This window comes from Oryzias melastigma, linkage group LG18 (genome assembly GCF_002922805.2).
Source record: "Oryzias melastigma strain HK-1 linkage group LG18, ASM292280v2, whole genome shotgun sequence".
NCBI classification, from domain to species: Eukaryota; Metazoa; Chordata; class Actinopteri; order Beloniformes; family Adrianichthyidae; genus Oryzias; species Oryzias melastigma.
This window is the reverse complement of record NC_050529.1, coordinates 18,804,849-18,832,458: the sequence shown is the minus strand read 5'-3', so window position 1 is coordinate 18,832,458 and position 27,610 is coordinate 18,804,849. Positions and strand designations below refer to the sequence as shown.

The 27,610-nt window shown below is 38.9% G+C and overlaps 1 protein-coding gene across 2 annotated transcripts in view; it reads left to right on the top strand.

Annotated features, from left to right (window-relative positions):
* The window catches only part of htr2cl1 (5-hydroxytryptamine (serotonin) receptor 2C, G protein-coupled-like 1), a 227,722-nt gene extending 201,069 nt beyond the window's left edge, over window positions 1-26,653 (top strand). For both annotated transcript variants that reach the window (XM_036216569.1, XM_036216568.1), the window contains 5 exons: window positions 3,875-4,075; window positions 18,134-18,297; window positions 18,374-18,527; window positions 20,972-21,207; window positions 25,276-26,653. In XM_036216569.1, the coding sequence (XP_036072462.1) occupies window positions 3,875-4,075; window positions 18,134-18,297; window positions 18,374-18,527; window positions 20,972-21,207; window positions 25,276-25,845 (1,325 nt within the window). In that variant the 3' untranslated portion in view covers window positions 25,846-26,653. The remainder of the gene's footprint in view (window positions 1-3,874; window positions 4,076-18,133; window positions 18,298-18,373; window positions 18,528-20,971; window positions 21,208-25,275) is intronic.
* Window positions 26,654-27,610: the final 957 nt, after the last annotated feature.

Here is a 27,610-nt window from a genome sequence, read left to right as displayed (position 1 = left end):
TTAAACGATTGCACTTCTAAAAGTTATCCAAAAGCTAGAGTAGTACCAAAATGAACAAACCTTAAATCTTTATTTACACAGGTGTGCTTGTGGTTTGTTTTTTAGTTCTTCTGGGGGAGGGGTTTGTCCTGTCCTGTGGTTTGTCACCACGTTGACACTGTAAAATAAGCTGAAATTTTTGTTTTAAAAGTACAGCAGAAGTTTTTACTTGACACCTGCATCTGTTTCTTATTTCTGAGCGACTTGGTTGGCTGTGTGTAGGACCGGCCCAGGGTTCATTTCCCAGGGGCGACGTGCTTTATCCAGTGTGGGTCCTTGGGGAAGACCCTTCATGGTACTATCTAACTATATAGCAACAGAGGGGTCCCAGTCTGGGTCGCCTTGTACCCGTTACCAGCCCCGATAAAACACGGGGCTGAAACAGGAAGGGCGTCTAGCATAAAAATCTGTTTTTTATATGCCAAAAACTCAGAAATAAGAGACATTCCTCGTGGACAATTCAGACCCCACGAGTCCCTCTGGTATTAGAGATGCGTGCGCGCCAGCAGCATGCCCGACATTTTGGTTCGCTGGGACTCTTTCAGGGGAAAAATTATTTTTACTAATTGTGGGCGGAGACAGGGGGGCTGCAGTGGCTTCCTTCTGATTGGTCTATTTTGAGGATGACCACGCCTTCTAAACCCACCTAGACAGGAAGTTTAGGTTTGCAGAGGAGGTTGTAGCCTACCTGAAATGCCGAAACATTGTTGGGACAATGGCTTATCTGACTTTTAAGAACAGCTAAGACTTTAGGAATACAGTGTTAGCGGGGTTAGGGACCAGAGACCTCCGCGAATACGGAGAAGGCCCTGATCCCCGTCTCACCCAAGAATGTCCGTTACCGATTCATACACTTCTGATCGTGCTGTGTAAACATTTATTAAAGAACATTGGAGTATTGCTCCAGAACAACAGACTGCGTACTTTACATGAGCTGTCACTTTGTCTATTGCCCGTTTGTACACTAAAATAGCACCAGAACCAGAGTCCCAGTGAGTCCACCTTACCAAAATGACGCACATCCGCGCTTACTGAGATTCTGCTTGTGCGCACGCTTCACTCACATCAGTTTTGACATATAGAAAACGCCACACAGTAAAAGCTGATACGCTGTGGTGACCCCTGACTTGATGTGCCAAAAGGTGAACACCACCTGTTTCGTGTTTCTGTCTTCTTGCCACAAAATTGACGTAATCGATGAACTGCAAATACAACTCTTACATAAATTTGTGTTGCATTGCGAATGGACGGACATCTGACGCAGACATGACGGAGGCGATGCAAATATTTTGATTGATTAATGAACATTAATGTACCGCAGATGGACCAATGGAAATCAGGCTGATGTGAGCGTTGTCATTAAATATAATTCACTATGGTTGCTCAAAGCAATTTTATTTTAGATTTTAAGTCATGTGTCCTTTTATTTTTAAATTTCAATCTTTACCAGTATTTATTTCTTTTATTATTATTTAAATAGTCGACATACTAATCAAGTCAAACAATGTTCGACAGTGTAAGCACGTTGAATCCTTTCATTTTTCACTTTTTGTTTTAGATCAGACCAAATCAACATTTTTTTCTTCCTTAATTACGCAAACTGTTGATTCTGCAGAGCGGAAACAGAAGACAATGATTTCCCATCTATGCGGTAATATCCAACCAACTTCTGGCTTTTATTCGTTTTAAGATTCCTTTTCCTGAAGGTTGCATCATTAGACCATTCTTCTTCATGTGCATGAATCGATGCGTCTCCAGCTGCAAATGTCACGCTTTCTCTGTGGATTTTTACTGTTCATTTACAAACTCTACAAGGACAGATAAACCTTTTTTTGTTTATTTATTTTTTTCCTCTATGCAGTGCTCGTACTGTAATAGTTGATTAACTTTTAAAAAAAGTTTAAAACTAAAACGGTGGGGTACCGTGGCACAATTTTTCACACTTTTTAAATGTGAAAATGTCAATCTCCTCCTTGCTGTGCCTCCTGAAAGCTTTTGACCTAAAAGGTCACTGAAAGGCCATTTATCTAACTGGATCACTCAGCTGGAGGATTACAAACCTGTATGGCAATTTTCTACCTGGGTTACTTCGGGATCTCATGAGGGTACTAAAAAAGGGGGCGGGGTTACTTTAGGAGTGCTCCCTGATAGGCTGGCAGTGAGATTAAGATCTAGATAGATTAAGGTCCACAAAGAGATTTTAAGGTCACTTGTTTAGCAATATTGTTCAGTACAATGAGTAGAGCTGTTTTACACTATTCACAGCTTTATTTAACTATTGAACATTACATTTCATATCAGAGTTAGTGGATTGGATCTAGAAAAGAAAAAAAAAAGCAAATCCTTTGCCAGACATCTCTACTACACTGTGGCAGCATCCCATTTTTAACAAGCATTTCTTGTCAGTCGAGTCTGTGAGGGCTACTCTGGAACACACATGTGGACGTCCTGATCCCACAGGTCTTTTATCTGAGTCAAGGGCGGGAACGATGGGAGGTCATTCCATCGCCTCCACTCCCAAATTGAGGAGTCAGTCCCGGATGAACATTACTTTGTGGGTGTGTACATAGAATGGAGTTTGATCTCAGACTGGAGATATGACATTGACATTAGCTGGGGAATCTCATCTCTGTCTCTTTCTGCAATCAGTGAAAGCTGTTGCCCTACACATCTCACTGCCCCCAGCTAAAGGTGTTAGTTGCTATGTTATCAGTGCTGCAATTCCATTTCTCTGCGTTTCCTTTACACTTTGACCCCTGAATATGACTTCAGAAGACCAAACAGGGACCCAAGGGCCCTATGGGTGGTGAGAATCAGGAGAACCGGGTGTGGTGGTCACCATGCTAGAGTGTCAAATTAAAGTCAAACTCAAAAGAAACTCTTTGGCTTCATGGGTTTAACCAGTCAAACCACAAATGTGTATTTCTAGTAAATGTGGCACCAACTTATATGACAAATGTAAAAAAATATATATTCTTTGACCAATTAAAAACAAAAAATATGATGGCATTAATAGAGTACATCTTCAAAGTCTTGCATATATTGAATTCATATGACTCAGCAGTTAAATATGTCTTTGGAAACAACAGAAATACGACTTAAGAGATGTGTAACAAGACAGGATGTGACTTTGAGAGCAAATCTACACTCGAAAATATGATTTTCTAGTTATATTTTAAAGAAAGCCTGCCACGATTCCACGATTTCTGAAAACCTTGTCTGATTAAAATAAGAGACAAAACTGGTAACTGTTATGTGTGGCCCCCCCAACACAAAACCACATATCAGAGTGCATGAGAGGTGCACTCTGAAGTACCTAAAATCACTGCTATTACCATTTGTTACACCACGTAAAGTGAAATCGTGCAAATTATCCCCAAATTCTGCTCACTGCACATCTATCATTACACGGCAGATGTAGAAATGCTGTGTATTTACTATGGCTCACCCATTGTTTAACTATTATCCAAAACAAAGATTTTCATAGTTTTTTTTTTTTTATTTATGTGCAGAAAAATTATATTCTGTTGGAATAATCCATTTTATCCCAGACAAAAATTAAGACCCAGTGAAACAAATGACTTTTTTCTGCTTCTTGCAGTTTGATGTAATGTAATTAAAATGTGTTATCACCATGTGGCATCTTAAGCCCTTAAAATCCGCTGACCTCAATGACATTTCCCCCTCCAGGCTCTTAGACTGAAAATAACAGAAGCTTTTATAGACCATCTATGCACCCCATTGGCTAAAAAAAAAACACCAAGTTTTTTTTTTTCTATTTTCAGGTTGTAAACTTTCCTTAATGCTTCCTCATGCTCGGTCTCTCGTCTTTCAGATTATGCGTGGCCTCTGCCAAGCGCCCTGTGTCCGATCTGGATCTACCTGGACGTGTTGTTCTCAACGGCTTCCATCATGCATCTCTGCGCCATCTCGCTGGATCGATACGTTGCCATCCGCAACCCCATAGAGCACAGCCGCTTCAACTCCAGAACAAAAGCTATGATGAAGATCGCTGCTGTCTGGACCATATCAATAGGTCAGCATGCATCTCTGCTCTACATTTATTCTGCCAAAGTACTCAGTCAGGATCCAACACAGACACATTCAAAAGAAGGTAAACCACAACTAGTCTGCATATGCCCCACTGTGCTAAAACAAAATAAACTCCTGCTGGTAGCATCAGCTAGTAATTGTCTGTAGTAATACTTTACATTCATGCTGTCAGGAAGAACAGTACAATCAGCTCTGGAAATTCCTACAGTTTCACAGAAGGATATATGCAAAAGCCAAATCACGTTTTTCTGTTTTTGAGGACAAATGAGATTCACCATTAGGACAAAGAACTCCAACCATAAAGCAACATGTCACTGAAACTGAAAACTTTACTATTTTTAGTGTACAATCACACAGACTGGTGAGTAGTTGTTGAAAAAGTGAGTTCCCAGTATTTGGAAAATCTATGAATTTCATTTTTTCATAGCATCTTTTATGATATGAGACTTCACCAGAGAACTTTGCAAACCAGTTACCACAGATAGACAACTCCAGGCCTCAAAGGCCGCATTCTAGCATGTTTTCCAACATACTCTACTCTGGTATGATCTAATGTGTTGGACACACCTGGACCAGGTAATCAGTCATGAGTATGGCTTGGATATCTGGAAATCATGCAGACATGAAGGCCTGGAGTTGGCTATCCCTGATTTAGACTCTTCTGATGAACTGGTCGAATTGAATATACCTGTTTGAACTAATCACCTGTAGAAAAGACACCTGAACACAATATCAGCTAGTCAGACTCCAAACTCTTCAACATGGAAAGACTAAAGAGCTTTCAGTGGATTCAAGGGAGAACATTGGAGTGGTGTCAACCATTGGTGCAAAAATACAACAACATGACCATCAATCCATCTATAGGTCTGGAACTCCAAACCATATCTGACCCGATGGGGGTTCTATGATCATGGAAACAGTTAGGAATCGGCCAAAAACAACACGGCAGGAAATAGCTGATGATCTTTAAACAGCTGGAACCACAAGAAAACCATTGGGAATACTTTGCACCACAATGGTTTAACATCTTGTAGTTCTATCTTATGGGGTCCAGATGACCCAAGCCTTCCATTAACATGCTATCCATCCTATGACAAATGTGGATGAAGGTGGACAGGATTTCATGCCTGCCACAGACACCAGTGACAATCAAAAATAATCGAAAATAAAGGGTTCAAACCATATGACCCCATTACCAACGTCAACATACTTAGGATAGCACAAGCGTTATGAAGGCACGTGTAAGTCTGCCTGAGGTCCACCTTCATGGTTTAGAAAGTGATTGGGAGAAGGTGCTGTGGTCAGATCAGACCAAAATGGAGGTCTTTGGCATCATCTCAATCCGTCATGATTGGAGAAAAAGAAATGCTGCCTATGACCTCAAGGATACCATCCCCACAGTGTTTGGGTGCAGTTTTCGACACTCAGTGCGTAAATGGGAGGATGGGCGGAGTCATGTACTGTCAAATCCTGAGTGAGAACCTGCTTCCCTCAAACAAGAGCCTTAAAGAGTGGTGGATGGGTCTTCCAACAGGATAATGACCAGAAACATTCAGCCAAGGCCATCAATGAATGGCTGAAGAACAAGCATATAAAAGTCATAGGGTGGCTCAACCAGTTTCTGGATCTCAGTCCTATTGAAAACCTAAAGAGTTGAAGCTCAGAGTTTCCAAGTGTCGGCCATCAAATCTCAATGGTTTAAAATTCATTTGGAAAGAAAGGTGGACCAGAATTCTGCCTGATATGTGTAGAAACCTGATCATCAACTACAAGAAATGTCAATGCAAAGGGTTTCAAAGATTTATGTTTTGTAGGGGTGCTCCAAAATATCCATATTGCAATATATTGCAATATTTCATCCTGTGATTGATTCTCGAAGGGTTCTCACCAAGTATCAATCTATTATATATTCATCAAAAGAGGCTTGAAATCGTTATATTCATCATCCTTTGGTGAGACGTTCCTTTGGAGGTAGATAGGGGTGCATATTTCAAGACTGGTCATCTTAGCTTGGTGTGAATGCTTGTCATCGACATAGTATATGTAATTTAAGCAATGTTGCACAAAAGTGTCCATTATTTGTTGCACAAAATAAGACACAATTAGTTCCTTTTGATTGTGTTCATGCTCAAAAATAAATAGGGATATATAATCCTAAAAAATATGTGTTCTTCTATTTAATGTGAGTTCTGATTTTTACCAATGATTGCAGTATCGCCGTATCATCAATATCGTGACTTATGTATCGTGTACCCCATCGTACAATGGTCCTAGCCCTAATTTCTTTCTGGGAAGATGAGTAAAATACTTCTTTCCCTTAATGACATGCAAATAATTTCTTTAAAGTGGACATCTTGATTGAGTTTCCTACCTCTCACTGTTAAAACAAAACCTACAATTAGGACGACAGACTGTCAATTTCTATTTAAATGTGAAAAACTGCAAATTTATCAAGGGATCAAATACTTATTTCCTACACTGTACATGAAAAAATAAGCTGTTGCATTTGTCTATTGATATGAAAATCTGAATCAAAATTTAATAATAGAAAGACAAGCAAAGCACTTAGGGAAAAAACTAATAAAAATAATTTAGCCAAGTAGCAGCAAAGTCAAATTTAGAGATAGTCAAGCATGAAAAAAGCCTTTGCTGAAATTTGCATCAAGGTAAGGTGAATAGGATTTATTACAGACATAAAATACATAGTTTTACTGTTTATAGAGCTCTGCACAAAACTAGGAAAAGACTGCAATCATGTGCTAAGTAAGAAGTAAACTCTTCAAATCTGTTTGCACGTCAGCGATAAAGAAGCCTATTATAAAATGATTTCTACTGCCACATTATCCCAAGATGAGACGAGAAACCATCAAATATATTATTTACTGTATATAAATGACTTGGTTTCTTTGCCTTTTCAATGAAAAATGGCATTGCGTCTCCCCCCTCCCCCCTCTGGCTGTTTGTGAGCTGAGATGGAGGATTCGTGGTTATCAACCAACCTGCATGCACATAATGTCAGAGGAAAGGGGAGAAAAGCGAAGCTCCCGGCTGAGATCTCAACACGACGAATGTGCGTGTTTGACGCAGGAATCCTCATTTTCCTCTTGCCTTTTTTGAGGATTATTGAAGTATTTTTGAATTTGATTCCGATTGAATGGAAGTCCAGTCTCATTTTTGTGGGTCCTTTTTCATATTTGGACACCACAACTCCTTCCTTTCAACGAGTATTTTTATGAACTCCTAAAGTGTGTTTTTGTGTAGAAAATACTAGGTGTCAGATAAATTGCAAAACTTCTTCTCTCAGCATACCTTCCCTCTTTTTGACCTCTCTAGCAGCTATGCCTCTTCATGCCCTTTTCAGCCCCCCTGTCTTTGTGCGCACACACATAACACACTTGTGCGCACATACAGATCACCACAGTCTATTATTGCGTGCTGTGACCTTACAGCGATGACTCCATGCAAAGTCACTGCCTTAGATCTTCAACCCCTTCAGGAAGGGTTGTTGTTGCGTGCAGAGTTACAATACTCTTCCAGGAGGAATGGATCTGCTTTAATTCTGGGGTGTTTTGTTGTCTGAGGCTGTTAGACTCTCCAGATAAAGTTTGGAAACAATTCACCAACACTCAGTTCAGCTTTGCAGTGGCATGTCGAGCTGGTGAGCCGTGATACCTTGACTTATACAACAGTGTTTACTTATTTGATTTCAGAAAATTGGGAATCAAAAGAAAAAAAAGTATCTGAAATTTAAAATAAGCTAGTGTTACAGTCCCTATGGGCAGACCTGGCTCAAGTCTAGGGGGGAAACCAAAAATGGGACCATAACAAAAAAACAGGACATAAGTAAGAAAAAAGGAACACAGTTTATTAAATAAGGAAAACAAAGAAACTGTGTCCTGAAAAGCAAAAGAGGAAAATTATTAGTGTGCTGGTTAAAACAAAAAGGCAAAAGGGAATTGGAACCTTGAGTCAGGGAGACCCCAGACCCAGGCATGTCGACTGTCGGAGTCAGCAGCTCCCTGCTAATGGCTGCCTAACCAAAACTACCTAAAGAAAACAAAAAAACAGACAAACCGTGCAAACTAAGACTACCAAAGTCCAACCCCAAACTAAAATAACAAAAACCCAGGAGTCTAAGACAACTGAGGGTAAAAGAGACCGAAACAAACCAGCACCATGCTAACTAAAATCAAACCAGCTCCTCAGCCTGCTGTTCTGTTCCTTGCCTGCCTTAGTGTGGCCTCCTCTGTATTAGTTAGCCAGCTGGTGTCAATTAAGGCACATTGGCCACACCTGCCAGGTGAGCAGATGAACTGGATGGAAAAGGGTCCAGCAGTACCAGCAGGACATAAAAGTCAGTTTTAGGGGGAAATGTTTCTCCTTTCTCCTAGCAGACTTGTTTAATCCTTGTGCTATCCTAGCTATGTTTACATTCAAAGTGGGGTCATCTGGACCCCACAAGACAGTGCAGTGAACTTTTTTTTCAAGGATTTTTTATCTTCACTGGTGTTGGTGGCAGGCATAAAATCCTGTCCACCTTTTTCATGGGGGGGATCAAACATCAATATAAAGGTGGGGTCATCTGGACCCCAAAGAGAGCACAAGGGTTAAATGTCCACCACAAAACCACAGTTGTTGATTTAACTGATGCATAAACTGCCTGGTAGTGACTTATTATAAGACAAAAAGGCCTAGTTGATTGCTCAGATGGAAGAATGCTAAAAAAAAAAAAAAAAAAAACATTCCTGCAGAGCTGCTGGACCTGATAAAATCTCAGGGAGGGTACAAATCCCTTAGTCACCTGCCCTTACGGATGGATATGGGCTGTCTGTGGGTGAAAAATGGCTAAATCTGTACTGGGCCAAATGAAATCTCAAGGTCGTAGACCACTTGGTGAGCCTGTAGAGCAAAAATGTTCATACGGACAAGCTGCGAGCAACAGGTCATTCTAAACACGTATGGGTAAAAAAGGTAAGGAAGACAAAGTATATTGTGTTTCTTTTTCTACAGAGATAGATCTGAACGACTATTGACCCAGATTGTCACAAAATAATTGATACAGTTAATGTCGGTGTGGACCCAGGTCAACACACCCAATGCCAGAATGTTCTACTGAGGATGCCATCTTCTCTGTGGTCCCTACAACCTTCAGCCTTAACATTCACTCTCAACATCATTATTCTGACACTCTGACTCGGCACTTTCTTCTGAAACTGGATGTTGTACTTTCTCACTAATTGACAACAGACCATCAGGACCCACAACATTTCTTCCTCCTTCATCACCCTCAACACAGACCCCCCACCCCCCGGGCTGTGTTTCTAAGCTCCCTCAACTTCATTCTGCTAACATGCAGAAAAAATTGAGCTGTCATAAAGTAGAGTTTGCAGACGACACAGTGGTGGTAGAATGCATCACTAATGATGATGAATCTGAGTACAGGGAGACGGTGGAACACCTGGAGACGTGGTGTTGAGAGAACACCCTCAACATCAATGGAACGGAGACAAAAGAGATGATTATGGACTTTAGAGACTGCAGAACTCAGAAGATCAGCCTCTTTCTACAGAGAGCGTCCTCTGCCTGGCATTTCCACAGGGTGCTGGAGGCTGCACAGACATTTTTAGGAATCAGTTTCTCTACCACTATGGAGAAACACACCTACAAATCCAGAAAGAGAAGGCCAAATGTATCACTAGGGATCCCACTCACCTTGAGCACACTCCCCTCACCTCCTTTCCCTCAGGAAAGAGACTCTGCAGCATAAAGTTTCTTTCAAATTCTCTCCTGCAGCTCTTAGACTGAAGAACAGCGGAGATGCTCTATAGGTGGCCTGCACAGACGCAACTAAACTCCATTCTGTACTTTTGAATCTTCAGAAAACTGTGGCACTCTCCCTGGATGCCTTTCACACTTCCATATTCCAGGAACTCTGCGCAAACATAAACGCAGCAATTTATGTGTCAATGTACCTGCTGCTGGCTCAGTTACTACATAATGTGTTTACTGTTATTCCTTAGTTTATGGTATGTTGTGGTAAAAACAGTTAACAACAACATAAATGACTCTATGTGTGAATGATTCTATGATTCTGTGCACTAAAGGCATAAATCTGTTTAATGACTCCAGTAACAGCATTTTAGTTGGCTTCCGACTGACAGTAGCATTGAGTTAGAGTATGCAGCCTTTTGAATTTAGCAGTTTACTTTTGTTTCTTTGACATTAATCATTTCTGTCCACTACATTATATTGACTGCAGTACTTTTACGTTTATGCGTAGCATAGAATAAGTACATTGGTGTTGTTCCGGACATGCATGGAAGCTGGAGGACAGTGGTGAGATGTTCTGTAGGTGTGACAGAGGAGTTGAAGGTGGAGGTGAGACTGTACCAAGGATCAGCTTTGGGCTACTTCTTGTTTCTGTGGTGAACGACCGACTGACAGATGAGGTTAGACAGGAATCTCTGCGGATCATGTTTGCAGATGACATTGTGATGTGTAGAGAAAGCAGGAAGCAGGTGGAGGAACATCTAAAGAAGTAGAGAAAGGAGAGGAATGAAGGTCAGTTGCAGCAAGACAGAAGAGTATCTTTAAGTAAATGAGCCACACCTTCTCATTCTTAAGTTGTCATATATTGACTCATGATTAAGGACCCCTCCAAGTCACTTTTTGACCCCAACTCGTCATTTTTTAACAAGCTGGGTGTTCCAATCCGGTCGTTATGTCAGAAGTGGTATCAAATATGGGACACCGAACTTCGGGAGACGGCCAGTACCCTAACCGGGTAGCCTGATCTTAGCCCGGTCCAAGTCGGGAACCAGTTCTGCCTCTGGAACTGGTTCTTATGCACGTCCGGTATTGGTACTTATCTGCATGCAGTACCAACCCGCGTCCAGTACAGGTACTGATCTGAGTCTGGTACCAGTACTGATCTGCGTCCAGTCCTGATCCACGTCCAGTACTGATCTCCATCTGGTACTGATCCACATGTGATACCAGATTAAGGTTAGAGTACCGGTGCGGTCCAGATCCCGGTACTGGTCGGCTACCTGGATGTTGGGAACCTTGGTTTAATCGAAAGTGCTAACACGTCAAAAAAGAACGAGTTGGGGACACTCAAAGTGTCCATTTTTTGACACGGAGGGGTTGTTAACCGCATGTCAAAAAATGACCCCATGGGAATGAGAAAGTATTGAAATGAGAGGAATTGAAGTGGAACGGAGAGGTTACAGGGAGCAGAGGTGAAGAAGGTGGATGACTTTAAATAGTATCAACAGTTCAGAACAACAGAGTTTCACATAGAGCTAAAGGGGTATGTGAAAGCGAGTTTGAGTGGGTGGAGAAGAATTTCAGGGAGAATGAAAGGAAAAGTGTAAACGACTGATGAGAGCAGCCATGTTTTTGGTTTTAGAGGCAGAGCTGGATGTAGCAGAGATGAAGATGTTGAGGTTCTCTTTGTGAGTGATGAGGATGGATAGATTCAGGAAAGAATCAATCGGAGGAACATATTATGGTAGATGTTTTGGACATAGGTCCAGGGAAGCAGACTGACATGGTTTGGAGACATTAGGAGGAGGGACAGTGATGATGTTGGCATAAAGGTCGGAGCTAGCAGGAAAGAGAAGTGAAGGAGAACATGAGGGTGGTTGGTGAAGGAAGCAGAGGGTAAAGGTTGGATGGAGGCAGATGATCTGCTGTGATGAACCATAAAGTAAGCTGCCAAAAGACAAAGATATAGACGATCATCCCTTGTCGTAAACGAAGGCAATTCAAAAATGAATCACAGAGACACAAAAAGGATCCCCTGCATTAAAGCAACAAAATATCTAAAAGAATAAAACAGACATGCAGCAGTTAAAATAAAGATAGGATCCAGGAAAGATCAAATTTGGATTAAACAATGTTAAAGTTTGGACAAATAAATTCTTAGCTTTGGTCTGACGTAAATGCATTTTTCACAACCTATACATGTTTTATATTTTACTGTAAAATTAGTCACTACTAACTAATTAGAAAAATAAAAATTACTTTTAATTAAGCAGGTTGACAAATGTGGAAACTTTGAATTTCCTAACTCTGTATTTTCAAGCTAAAACATTGAGCCAAACGAGGATGTGGATCATTACTAGAGCTTTGGGTGTTTTGATCTGAATTCCTCTGTGTTGCTGCGACCTTTCCTCCTCTTGCTGCTGCACTTTAGCTCGGTTTAGAAATTTTACATGGGAATTTCAGTGAGTTTGTATCGTTTGCTTTCGGAATCGTCTGAAAAGCCCTGGTTTATTGAACCCGTCAAGAGGCTCAGCAGCACAACATGCTGTGATGACTGAGGTCTCAGATGGCTTGCAGCAATCGATGCTGAAAGATTAGCAATAAAACAACAGTGGAGGATGTACTCGCTCAACATTATGAAATCTGTTGCTTTTTTTTGCCTTTCTGGTCTCGTTTTTTTGTTCCACTTCAGTCCCCCTGTTTCCTTTTCAGACACAAAAGTACTAAAAGCATCAGTTTTATCAGCTTCTTGCTCTGTTTCAGAAAACAATCATCTCATGTGTAAAGATGCGTATGATATTCTGTGAAAAGCTGACTGGATGCTGCTTACAAATCCACTCGAATCTATATTTGTGAAAAGATTCCCAGTGGTCTTTTAATTATGATTATGCCGTTTTTAATCAAAATACAAAAACCTGTGTCATTTTCTTGGACATAGTCTCCGTAGAGCCATAGTAGTTGATTAGAAATTCACCTCTGAGTTGTGGCGGGTAACTCCGCCGCCACTTTTTGCCATCAATCAGTTTACACATATTACCAGTGCAACAAAAATGGCTACCAGCTCGGAGAAGGAAAACAAAGAAGTAAATAGTAGTTGTCTACAAGCAAACATATAGTGTGTGGCTTGTCTTTTATACACAACTTATTCAAACGGCATTCTTTCGCCTTCTCCTAATTCTTGATGATTTGAATAAAGAAATACCCAGAAATACGATTTTAATTTTAATGTTCTTTTTATATATCCTCCATCATGAGAAAAAGGCCACAAGAACGCGTTTAAGACACCAAAAACACTATTTTCACTGGAGTGGGTCTAGTAATAGATAACAAAATTGATAGGAGCATAAATAAATTGTTCTTCAGTGATCAGAACACACCAAAGACACAGTTTAGAGGACTTTTTCTTTTAGTTCGACAACCCTTGGCCATGGCAGTATTCTTTAATCGGATTTGTAGAGATTATTTGTTGCGCTTTGCCGGCTGCTTGTTATTCTGGCTGTGAAAATGCACAAGTCTTTAGGTGGTGCATCTGCTTAGCCGTCTAGACAAAAACACCAAAAGTCCTGAAGCCAATTTTGAAATGGAAAATAATAGGGTTATTTTTAATAAAGATTCCAACTCATTAAAGCCATGATTTGCTTTATGCAGATTAAGTTTTTTAAAAAGTCTTTCAATATGTTCTTGAAATCCTGCTATTAGGTTTATAAGAATTGTTTTAAATTAGGATAAAAAATAAAAGGAGATTTAACTGCGGATTAAAAAACAGACAAACATGCTCCTGTAGCTACTCAGGGCACAGACACTTTACTCAGGTTTAATTTGGCAGTTAATAATATTAATTGATTAAACATGATGTTTATAAAAATGTCTTTGGTATCTTATTGAGAATTTATTCATAGCAAGAATATGTTCTTCATTAAAATCCCAGACTTTAAATAATATTTGCAATAAAAGAGTAGAGACTGGAAGAATCCAGTATAATGACACCAGAGTGAAAATTCCTCTTTTTATCTGAGTTTGGTCGGTATCTAATTCCTCCTCCTTTGTGCCTTACAAAATCCTCCCATGCTACTTTTGGACGGATTACAAAAAAGTACAGACCAAGCCACTTTCCATAATTCCCCAAACATGGGGTCAGGACCTCACAAAGCAGCTTACGGCGGTTCACAGAGGTTTTTCAAGCTGTTCACATTCTGATGGTTTTGCAGATTTTTACCAATATGCTCAGTAATCTTCCCCTCGCGGCAAAGTTTTCTAATAGAACCACATTAAGATTTGCAATAGAATCACTGGGTATCTTTGTCACAATCGATTGTGTTAAATGAAGCGTAGATTTACACAGAGAATGGCAATGGATTCATCTGATAAATATCAGAGCTAATCCTAGTATTTTTGGCTTAATATTATATATATATATATATATATATATATATATATATATATATATATATATATTGGAGCTGTCAGGCGATTAAAATTTCTAATTGCGATTAATTGCATTTTGTCCGGAGTTAACTCGCGATTAATCACAAATTCATATGTGGCCTTATTTCAAGGAAAAAAAATGTGTGCTTCATGGAATTTAGCAGTTCTACATTAATTATGAAAACAAGAATAGTAAAATTAATAGTTTTCATCAGAATTACTTTATTTTGTAACATTGTATTGAGATAAACTTTCTTAACAATAAAAGGCTGTAACATAAAATGCCTAACAAAAGCCCAAGTGCAAGTGAAGGGCATTTTAAATTCAAAACTTCAATCAACGTTCAGTAAAATAAAATAAAAAACATCAAAAATAACATTTCCATAACACTTTCATGTTCATTTTTTGTCAGGACCAAATCTTTTCCTCCTCTGCTGAACTACAGTAATAAATGAAATAGAGATTTATCATTTCCAATTAACTTTTGTTTTTTAAAACATTAAAGACTGAGAAAAGCGGGATACACTGTGGATAGTTTGACAGTCTGTTACTGCCGCCGCGTTCTCTGGCTGCAGCTCGATGCAGCGACGTGTCCAGCGGAGCTCACGCCATGAATATGCCGGCAGACAGACCGCTATGCTGGGGCTGGATCACGCTTAAACCTCCAGAACATTTAAAACGTCCCCCGGTGAGCTTGCTGTTCGGAACGTCGGGGGTCCGCAGCTCTCGGGACGCGGCGCCGGACGCGAGCCGGTACCACCAGACGTGGTACTGGACGCGAACCGGAGCCGGGTTAGGGTGCAGGAGCTCTCCAGGTCCTAGCGCCGGCCGGTTTTAGCTCGCAGCTCGGTGTTTGGAGACCCGCACATGATCTAGTGAGAGCAGCCAGTGAGTTTTAAGGCGGGACGCCCGCGCGCGGTATGGAAAGGCACGTATGAAAAAATCTGCGATTAATGCGTCAAAAAAATTGTCGGCTTCAAGCACATGTCGGATTAACGCGTTTTTAATGCGACAAATCTGACAGCCCTAATATATATATATACATATGTGTATACATATGTGTATATAGTATTCCTCCTTATTCGCGGGGGTTAGGGACAGGAGGAATCCGCAACTATGCCAAATCCGCGAATACCGATCCATACTCAGAAAAACACTTCGGATCACGTGGAGATGCACCAAGGCAGAGCAGCACCTCCTTTGGACACAAAAATTTTATACAAGCGTCTTGAGTTGTCCAAGTTTTTTTATTGAGGTGTCATGTGACTGAAAAAAAAATCTTGGAATACATGAAACCGCAAATAAAGAAATGCAAATAGCGGAGAAACATTATATATATGTATATATATATATATATATGTAGTTATACATATGTATAGTTATATATGTAGAGTTATATAAGTAGAGGCTTAAGGCTGGAAAGTCCCCAGCCATCAACATTTCAAAAACCTGAAGATGTATTTTGTATAGTTTTTAACAAATACTGGGTAAATCATGACTCAGCCTGTGCCCCCAGTCTGCATCTTTATTTACATCCATTTGCATTCACAAGTTTTCAGGGTATTTACATTGGAAACATTTTTGCATTTGTCGCACGGACCTTTATTCTCCGTTGAGGCTTGTGTATGACGTGCAAGTGTGTGTGCGCGAAAGAGTGTGTGTGTGTGTGTATGTATGTGTGCAGCCAGTTGTAACCCTTACATTTGGAAAGCTGCCACTGCTCCAAATTGCATTTTGATATTGGCCTGGGAAACGGCATTGCAAGTGAAAACGATACCTTGCACTTCTATCAGCCAAGACTTTGGGCACGGTGCCTCTCATGGCGGAATGAGATGGCCGTCCCTGTTGCTTTCATTTCCAGAAGCTTTAAAACGGAAGCTTTTTCTCCATTAGTGTCTCTGTCCCTGAGTAATCAGACAATTTTAACCGAAAAAACATTTAATATCAGAGAACCATTAATCAGTGTTTGCACAAGTCAGAAAACCGTCCTTGCCATGAAACGCTTCTATTTGTTTGTGTCTTTTATCAGCAATGCCCTCTAACAGCACCATTAGGGATAATCAATTACACTCTAACAGATTTTAAGAATGCTAATAGCACATGTTGATTTATAGAGGATGGCTGTCATCTGAATAATGTGTTATCCTGCAGTACATGATTATTTACCTACATTATCATGGAACACAGCTTCCTAGCCTAATGTGCAGACCAAAATGGTATTTAGGGGATGATGCATTATTCACACATGTGGTCGGGTTATTTTCCCAAAACAACCCAGTGGGTTTACAGGTAATGACTTATTCTCCAGCTGTTTACCTCCAAATAGGCCAATTTAACTTGAAGATGACAAAAAAAGGGTTTACTTTGTTTTTTTATGATGACACCAACAAAAAAGAAAGGGAAAAAGAAAGGAAAAGCGTGTTATGTTTGAAGAGGTAGTTATTTTATAAATATATCAGGGGAAAAGGGACCTTCTCGGACAAATTAGTTTAGAAATCATGCATTCAGACTCAGTTTTGTTCCATACTAGGAAGTTGCTTTGGAATAGAAACGTTTGCAGATCTACCAAATGCAAATAAAAGAAGTATAACACTAAAATGTATCCTTGGTTAGTATTAATAAATGTATTTTTAATAATATTTATTTTAAAACAGATGTTTTGATATAGCAACAAAATATTGTTTTTGTTTTGCTTTATGTTTATTCTCTCCTTCACTAAAGTATAAATAGTACATCTTCTCATTACCTCTCAGATTTACACAAAAATGTAATAAATAAAGGAGCATTTTTTTAGGTCCATCACTAAAAAAAGATCTAAATTCTGTATATAAAACTTTCATAGGATAAACATATTTTTATTGTCTCAAAATGTATGTTTTTTCTTTGTACATTTAGCCAATAACACAAATTATTTACCTCCTTAAACAAAGAATTTGTTATGATGAGAAAAGAAAACCTTGTTGGTCTTTTATTTTACGGTGAGGTTTAGCATTTACTTTTACTGCAGGGTTTGTGTCAGTACTTTCATGTCAGTAGATGCGTTTCCAATACACATATGTTCAAAACTATCAAAATCCTAGAAATTTCACAATTACACTAGTTCCATTAAATCTAGGCCCAGGAATCGATTAAAGAAAATAACAAATTAATTTCAAACCGGATAAAAACGTATCTCAAATAATTGTGATTTTTTTTTTTTTTTTTATATCTAAGTGTAAGTCGCACCTGAATAAAAGTTCCACCTGAGTACAAATCCCACCTGTTTATAAGTCACACCTGATTATAAATTGCACCTGACTATCAGTCGCACCTGAATAAAAGTCGCACCTGACTATAAATTGCACCTTAAAATAATTTGCATCTGAATATAAGTCACACCTGAGTATAAATAGGACCTGGGTATAGGTCGCACCACGATAAGTTCCACCTATGTACAAGTCGCACCTGTATATAAGTCACACCTGAGTTTAATGGCACCTGAGTATAAGTCGCACCTGAATATAAGTTGTACCTGAGTATAAATTGCACTCCCAACCAAACTTTGCAATATACTCCAGAAAAATACAATATTCAAAATTAAATAGTTCAATCACAGTACTTAGTTACACATCATGTGTTACATTTTACTCTAATGCATATTTTTTAATGAATTAATCCCAAATCTATTTGATTTACTGTCATATTTACGCTTCATAGAGCGTTCTATTTAAAGTTTTTCTAGAGTGAAGGTGGAAGTTTGACCTGAGAATGGAAAATGTGGAGTTTTCAAGAAACAGGAGTGAATTCCAAATCCTTCAGGAATGTCCATCAAAAAGTGATGTTGTTTTCCCTCTGTTTTCCTCTGGAGGTGTGTCCATGCCTATCCCAGTGATTGGCCTCCATAACGAGGACAAGGTGTTCGTCAACGGCAGCTGTGTCCTAAACGAGGAGCGCTTCATGCTGATTGGTTCCTTCGTGGCCTTCTTCATCCCACTGGTCATCATGGTGGTAACGTACTGCCTCACCATCCAGGTACGCCCTCGTGTGCCCCCAACTTTTGCTCCTGTTTCCCATTTTTAACTCGGCTCCGACCTTCCTTCCTGCACAGGTGCTCCAGAGGCAGGCCACCGTCTTCCTGTACGAAGCGAAGACCTCTTCCCAGCAGCCTTTGAACACGCCAGTAATCACAAACACTCTGCAGCCGCCGCCGAGTGCATTCCACCTTCCACAGATCAATACGCTCGCTCCTCCAGACTCACAAGGTAAACCGGCAGCGAAAAATCTATGTCACCGCACCCACGCATGTTATCACTCTCCAACTGGAGATAAAAACAAATGCTGTTGGTGAGTTTCATCTTCTTTCCTATGTGCCCTGGATTAGTATTTTATTGTGCTTTTCCTCTCCTGGAGAATTGCATCACTCTGATTAAACCGAGGAGAGGCACAGGAACTGACTGATGGCTTTGCACTTCTGACTCCTGGGAGAGTTGTGTAAATTCTAATGCTTCAAACGCTGCAGCAGTCTTTAATTGGCTTTTAATAATAACAGAGGCTTTAATAAAAGCTTAGCACCATCATTCTTTTTTTCCTTTTTCATAACACTTACTGGTTGTGGACTTCGGAAAACTCATTATGTCCTATTTTGACAAGACTTAGCCTATGCAGAGACTTAATGACTGGAAGAACGTATAGTCTAATAACAAAGCTCATTAAGGTGGACATCTAAACTTGAGTGTTTCGGAATATTTTTTTCCTGACTTCCTTTAAATCCTCGCCTTAAAAGCTGATTTGCAGCTTTGCTACTGAATTCAGAAGGGTCAGGTTTCTTTTAAATTTCTGGCTAATTAAATACTTGAGACAGAAAAAATCAACTCTACTCTACTGTGAGCACGCAAAAGAACTCGTTGATTTTTTATCCTTTATAGACCCACTCTGTGTTCTTAACATGTTCTTGTGGCTTTTTTCAAATGACATAGACAAAGACAATCAAGCTTAAAATTACATTTCTGAGTATTTCTTTATACAAATCCTTGTGAATCAGGAGCAGATGAAAAAATTTAATTTGAAAACGCTTCTAAATGTGGTGGACAAGTTACTACGGCAAGCCACAAGCTCCATTCTCCACATTCACTTGTACATACACGTCTTTGTTTTCCTCGTCCGAGGTGGTATCTGGCTTCAAACTGAACAACTGGATAGCTTTGATATTGCTTGCCATTGTTATTGCCCCAGTAATACGTGGAAACTGATGGATGATGGGAAGTGGGGGCAGGGATACTCCGCACCAACAGTCCCGCCACAACTGAATATCTAATCAACTATTACGGCTCTGCAGAGACTATGTCCAAGAAAACACCACAGGTCTCTGGATTTTGACTAAGAATAGCATACACTGTGAAAAATGAAGCATGGGATCAATTAACAAAATAATACATGTAATTTGTTACATTTAAATTGATTACGTTTTCATCAAATTACATTTTTATATTGAGTTAGCCATAAATTCAAAATTTTAATTCGATGAAGACTAACATTTTTAAATGTAGCAAATTACAGAACTTTTGTTAATTGATCCAATGTTTCACTTTTTATAGTGTAATCGTAACGAAAAAACCACTGGAAACATTTTAGCAAAAAGTTTGATATGTGGGACTTTACCACCAGAGTAAACTCAAAGTCTAATTAAATTGAATTGAGGTGTTTAAAAGAATAGAAAATAAAAGAGAGAAAAAATGCTGACTAATAGTTATTTAGTTTACTAATATTAATTGGTTAAAAAAGTAAGTGTAATTATTTATTTTACTTTGTGTGTGAGCAGAAATGTGGTGAGTTGCATGGCAAGTCAATAGAAAAATTTGGCTTTCGATCACCTATAAGACCATAAAGATGCATCTTGTGCTTGAATAAGCATTTCCATAATCTAAATGTTTTTTTTTTTATATGCATACTTTTGCTCTCCAATGTATTTTTATGATTAATATGCTAATAATTACAAACAAAGTGGCTTTTTTGAACAAAAACTGCCAACATTGATCAATGATAGCACTTATATCGACATTTATTATGTTTTTTGTAATGGACAAAAAATGTGAAAGTGATTTTTGGACTTCGCAGTTGTGGTGTTGACTTGTTAACAGTATGACATAGAGAGTGGTGATGGTTGGGGCTTATCATGTAGCTACAGATATCCATTTATTATCAAGTCTGTTATCATTTTTATACTTCTTTTGGGATTCCTGGAAACGTAAGGAAAAAAATCCTTCCTGCCATCTAAAAATAGCTTCATTGAGAAATGGATTTGGAGGCGACACTGACGGTTATTAGGAGGAAGAAGTCGATTTTCTTTTTTTTTTTTTTTGCCCAACAGTGATCCTATCAGATGATTTTAGGGCAGCATATACACAGCTTGATCCATTTAGAGATAAATGTGCAGGATATGGCAGCCCTTCCACATGCTCAGCGTCTGTCCAACCCAGACGGAGAAAATTGTGAATTAAATGCCCACCTGTCTGCCACATCCCTACAAATTACCAGCGCCGCCGTTAATAGCAAAGCTGGCATGCCATCATCGATTCCAGCACTTTTCTTGGAAAGAGCTTCCTAATCTTTCAGGTTTGCTTTTCAGAGCATACTGCTGGGTATTCAAATCGACTTTAGTATTTGGTTCATAGATCCACAAGTTGTTGCTCTGTTTCCTGACACGCAGAGCTGAAGCCACCGGCCCCCCAGAGCAGGCGGAACACGCTCAGCTGCCTGAAGGGGGCGGAGCCCAGCATCCTGCTCAGTGCCTCCGCCTCCGACAGCATCAGCATCATCCCCGGCTCTGAGGTGGCGTCACAGCTCAGTTCTCCAGCCGCCGGGCCCGGCCGGAGTGACTCGTCCGGTTGCCACGGGCGACGGGGGATGATGCAGGCCATAAAGAATGAGAAGCGGGCTTCAAAGGTGAGAGGGAAAGGGTTCCACTTAAGGTGGCGGTGCTCGTTGCTCACTCCTTGAGACCAATCATCTTACAGATCTACTTCTAAATGTAGTCTTTAAGGAAATTATATTAAAAAGACTGACAGGAAAAAAACCTTTAAATGTCTCTCAGCTTTGGCTCTGGACCACTTTAAAAGATTACTCAAAATAATCTGTCCTTTGGGCAAAATAGAGCAGATTGGAGATTTTTTACTCAATATTTTCTTCTGCTTGATGACTCAAACTTTAAATCTGTTAACCTCACAGCAGTGAGGTAGATGCAGACATTCCTCTTGATGAATATAAAACCCAATTCAATTAAAATAGTGTTTCTGAACATGTTTATCGGGGTATTTTTTAGACGATGGAGACCATATATATATGTAAAAGCTTAAAATAACATTTCTGAATATTTCTATGTGAGGGGCTGTAAGCTAGCAGGAGAGAGTGTGAACAAAGTGATGATGGGAAATGAGCTCAGGTTTACCCCGTACCAACGGTCCCACCCACAAGTCATTCCTGATATACTCCTGCCGCTCTGGTAACGTTCTTTTAATTTTTTTAGACTATAAACAGCATAATAATAATTAAACTACTACTAGGAACACTTTTACAATAGATCAAAAAATGATGTTGAGGTGGTTTTTTTTTTTTCGGGCTTCCAGGTACAAAAATCTCAGTTTATAAAGGCAGTATACCATGCAAACTTTACATTTTTAAGTTTTAATTGATTTTAATGTTCACTCCTCAATATAAACAACCTCAAATCGATATTTTGCTACACCAGCCCCTCCCAATCCAGGAAAATGAGTGGATCCTCACATTGTGATGTCACACAGTAGGGAACAGCCCCTTCCAGGAAGACTCTAACACACTCACTTTCTCCACAGATCTAGTGGTGATTGGCACAACACTTTCATTTTATATGCACATCCATCTTCGCAAAAGTTCTGATGTTTCTTTTTGTCGGTGAAACGCAAACACGCTGTAGAGGACAGCTTTGGAAGGTTGTCATGAAATGGGCGGCACCCACAAATAGTGAAAGGCGGAGCCTCAGATATCAAGTCGTCCTACTTCTGGGTAGGAAAATTAGTCTACGAAAATAACTCATATTTCACAAAAATATTGTTCTTTTGTCTGCCAATTAGGTATTTTTCCATATTGTGTGATAGCGACATATATAAACCATCCACTATATTTGTCAAATTTGAATGCTCTGCGGCTAAAAAAATAATGTGTAATCATCAGCAAGTTGTTTAGATTTTAATATTTATTTCATATCTTAGTGCATAACAGGGACACTGAAACTAGTTTTTTAAATAGCTAAGAAAAGGTGTGTGTATGTATGTATATTTATGAACTAAGCTGAAAATTGATGCAAAAGCTTTTAAGTTTTCAAAGAAAACATAAATAAAATAAACCATTAAACTGTTCAGTTCCATTAAAGGCAAGGCATCAATTCTACTCATAAATTCTAATGTTTTCAGGTTTACAGAACAAACATAAAATTATAGCATTTCACACAGAAATAACCTGGACATTTTATGTTTTGACCTATTTTTATCTACATTTTCTTTTAAAAAAAAATTAAATTGCGTAGAAGTAATTTATAAATACTATGAACATGTTTCTGTAAACTCAAACTCAAAAAACACCCTGAGAAATAAGGTTGTAGTTTTCGTGTAACACCCACTGCTAATACACAGTGGATTCAATTCTGTCATAAAAATAAAACAGTTTTTTATGAATTTAATTACTTTAGAGTGAAACTTTGACAAATTAATAGGACATAGAAGAAGTTTGTAAAATGTTGAGCTTTCCTAAGTATAGAAACCCTGATTGATGTCAGAGAAAATAATGACCTGACTGGTTTAAGATGACGGAAAGGCCAAAGTCACCCAAATATCCACTCTTCACAACAACAGTAGATGGAGGAGATCATCACTTTGACTGACAGCGGCAACAGAAGACCACATCAGCCGTCACCGCTGTCAGCCCAGAACAGGGAAAGTGACACAGACACCACATTGCACAACAGACGCAGTGTTCAGGTGGTGGTGTCAGACTTCAGAGGACATATCATGAAAACAAGCATCCATTTTGTTCTGTGTCAAACACAAATACCACACTGAAGGGTTTTAGATTGGGATTTCTCACTTAAATTTTCAATCTATGTAGATTTATTTATACAATTAAAGACCAATTTTTGCTCTTGTTGAGGCTTGACTATCTTCAGGTTTTCCATTGACTCTGAAAATGTTTTTTATCTTGTCCGTGTTATACTTTTTGTTCTTTTCTTAAAGCGTCCAACCTCACACATTCATCGTATTTTAGCCCAGTTTAAGTCGATTTATCTCAATGATTTACAACACGGGTGTCAAAGTCAATTGCACAGGGGGCCAAAATCCAGAACACACCTTAGGTCACGGGCCGAACAGGATAAACGTTTATTGAACACTCTAAAACAAAATTTTTAAACTTTAAAATAACTTTTTTATATAATTATGAACTAGATATATAGTGTTATGTGCAATAATGCTAGTGTGAATGCTGTAAGCGGAATTTGGCAGCTGAAGATGCTAGTGCTGATAGATAAAGATGCTGAAGTTGATAGCTAATAACGCTGAAGCTGATGGCTAGCTAAAATATTAGCTACACTCCAAAACAGCCTAAAAAAAATAAAAAAAGAGCCTAAATTAGCCAAAACAGCTAGCATAGCTGAAAAAATAGCTAAACTTCAAAACAGTCTAAAAAAGTGAAAAAAACGTTCCGTTCTATTTTTGAATAGGGCAGGGGTCAGCAGCCTGAGGCTCATGTGACTCTTTAATCCCTTTATTGTGGCTCTCTAGTTCTAAGGAAAAATGCTTATGATTCAAATAAATAATTAATTTTTTATTTCAGTTTTGCCATTTTTAGTATGCCAAACCATAGAGCAAAATTAGGTGAAATAAATTTTGTAGAAATATTCTTAAATTTGTGTTTTTATTGTAATGTTACTCAAATAAAATAATCCATAATTCTTATATTTTGGTAAATTACTCTAAAGTGATTAAAGTTTTAAACAAATGCAGTTTAAAACGGTTAAAAATGATTTAGAATTATGTGTTATGTGCTTCACATCTTTAAAAAAACGATAATAAAAAGTGCAGTTTATTTTTAATGTTTTGGGCTTTGAAGGTTTTTTTTAATAGTTGGATTTTACTTCGATGTTTTTATATTTGAAAGTAAAAGGAGAAAAATGTTTTAAAAAAAGCATATTGCTTGACTGTCTTGAATTCTATTTTTTTTTATTTTAACTGATTTATTTTGTTTTGAAAGGAAAAAAAAGTAAAAAAAAATCATAGAAACATATAGACAGTGTTGTGTCTACTCAATGATCCATTCTCAAACGGTTGGTACCATCATGGTTTGAGAAGGACGCCATGAATATGTCACCACTGTATCAGAGTCCCTGATTGGTCAAGGTTCTGCTACCTTTTAAAGTTCGTTCATTGTCCGTGCATTTTGTACGAAGAACCCTAAAACAGACTTAAATATGTGCGTTTACATAGACTTTCATTGAAATTGGTTGCCCTAGCTTCTGAGAAGAGTGTGAACATACACAATAAGGTTCAGTTCAGTGCTTTAAGTCTTGACTGGAGAGACTGATCCCAGCTGCTGTGACTTTGGGGTTTGTTCCTCAAAGACCTTGAAATCTTCTCCAGTAATTTCATTTGTTCCTGTCTGTTAAACAGTGACTGTCGTTTGTCTTTCATACGGCATCGTGAGCAGAAAGCTTCTATTACTCTATTTCAAATGCACCATCTGAAATATTCAGTGCAGTCCGTGTCTGATGTTATCCAGACAGACAATTGGGTCTGTGAGAGCGGCTGGAGTCACCGACTTTCTCCCAGCAGTGGCTCCAATAAATTCAATTATGTTCTAGGTAAAGACAAAAGGACTTTTTTTTCTTTACCTCTGTGAGATATACAAAGAGGGATTTAAAATGCTAATTATCATGCTGTACTTTTATTTTGTCAAAGAAAATTCCTTCCTGTCTTCCTTTCCCTCCAGGTTCTAGGAATAGTTTTCTTCCTCTTCCTCATCATGTGGTGTCCGTTTTTCATCACCAACGTCACCTTCGTGTTGTGCCGCGGCTCCTGCAACGAGTCGCTGCTGCACGACCTCCTCAACCTCTTCGTCTGGGTGGGCTACATCTCCTCCGGGGTCAACCCTCTGGTGTACACCCTCTTCAACAAGACCTACAGGAGAGCCTTCTCCAGCTACATCCGCTGCCAGTACAAAGGGACCAGCGCTGCTGGACAGGGTTGTAAGAGCCTGCTGGCGCCCCCTCAGTGCCCGTCGCACGCCGTGACCCCCCTCCTGACGGGCAGCCACGACAAAGCAGGGGTGGACCGCAACAGTAACTGTCGCAACGGCAGCAGGGGGGACAATGGGAGGCTGATGGTGGACCCGGAGGACACGACGGACGATGGGACGCAAATCGGATTAGTGTCACACAGTCTGTCGGAATGCCACAAAGTTGGGGCGCTCTCGGAGACGGAGCCAGAAACAGATTTGGAGCAGGAGCTGTCAATCATCAGCTACAGCCCCGCTTCCAGAGAACACACGAGCAGCGTGTGATGCTCAGTGTTCCGTCTCGTTTTTTTTTTTTTTTTTTTTTTTTTTAACTGAACTGAGAAGCACTTTGACGGCTGATGCTTGCAGACTGCAGGGTTCAGCTGCACACCTACGAAGGGGACTCTTCATTAAAGAGCCTCCGCTCTCATCACAGACGGAACTACTTACACATGAGTAGACAAAAAAAAGGGAATCAGGTGGTGAAAAGTGGAATTTAAAAAAAAAACAATAATATTAACAATTTTCCGTTTGTGAATTTTTGTTTATCTGATTTAAAAAAAAATAATAAAAAAATGAAGGCCTTACATGTATGTAAACGTGCTCATCAGTACTAGATTAAAGGTTAACCGAACAGGGATGAAGTGAAAGTATAGAGCTAACACTGCGACACTTTGGGTCACCAAAGCTGCTTAAGAGAGTCCAGCATCAAACCACCCTTACGTCATTGTAGTCACACTTCCTCGCTCACAATGACTCAAAAAGTAGTCTGAGCTCCCCACAATGCAATCTCAACAAAAAGTGTTTTTGTGAGGGTCAAACTCGGCGGCGGCGGCGGCGATGGCTGCCTGAAAGAACCTTCTCAGCATGTTTATTCAAACCATTCAGCGATTATTCCTTTGAAGAAAACTTTCTCAAGGCGGCCTTCAAAGTTTTCTTTGAGATGACGGAGGCAGAAAGAGTGTTGTGGTGGACTCACAGTGCCCTCTGGTGGAGAGCAGGAGGATGACCAGGTTCATGGTGCATTTCACCTACTCTGCTTTTTTTCAAGAGTAGCATTTATTTATTTATTTTTTATTTGTTACATTTAAAATTCCTAGTCTTCATCAAAACACAATTTTTAGTTGTATTTTGATTGTAACAAATTTGTTAATTGATCCAGTTTTTCCACTTTTTACAGTGTGGACACCACTGAATGAAGATAAAACTTCACTCACAGCTATATCATGCAAATATGGAAGCCTATTGCATTTAAAAAAAGAGTGATATTTGTTCTACTTTTTTGTGTATAATCTTCCATGACTATTTTTTCTTTACTAGCCTCATTTTTTCATGTCATTTATAAGATGGTCTGCAATTCAAAGCTGAAAACCCTCAAGCTTTGTTGTTTATGTGCTCGTCACAATTTCACCGATCTGTTTTGTTCTTCCTAGTTACTTTAAAATTACAGAGCAAAAATTTGGAAAATATTAGCCTAAATTTTGACCAGTTCGTAAAGTGTATCTTTGTTCATGAGCCAATCCTGACTGGACTCAAAGGTGAAGTCAGTGGAGGAACGGGATGCTCTCGTTGGGGTGTGGTCAACTTTGTGGCTTGAAGATATTTTTTTAAAGATTTTTTCATATAATTTTTTGTTGGTAAATTTTAAACCTTTTTGATATTTTTTTCTGGTAAATTTTTTCTAACATATAGACAAAAACATATTTTTTCAATACTTTTAAAAATGTTTCTTTCCTATTTTTCAAGATCATTTTTTTCTAGTTTTTAATATATATTTTTTTTGTTTTTCAAGACTTTTTTTTCTTTTCGATATGAATCTTTACATTATTTTGAATTTTGTTTTTTTATTTTTTCTAATTATTTTTTTGGAGAATTTTTTTCTGTTCAATCTATTCCTTTTTTTACTCTAATTTTTTTTCAGACAAAGACCACAATTTTTTAAAACAAAAGAATTTTAAACAAGAATCACCTGTTTTTCCTTTTTAAAAATCAAAAATTATGTTTTTTCTTAAACACAAAAAAATTACAACAGAAATCACCTGTTTATCTT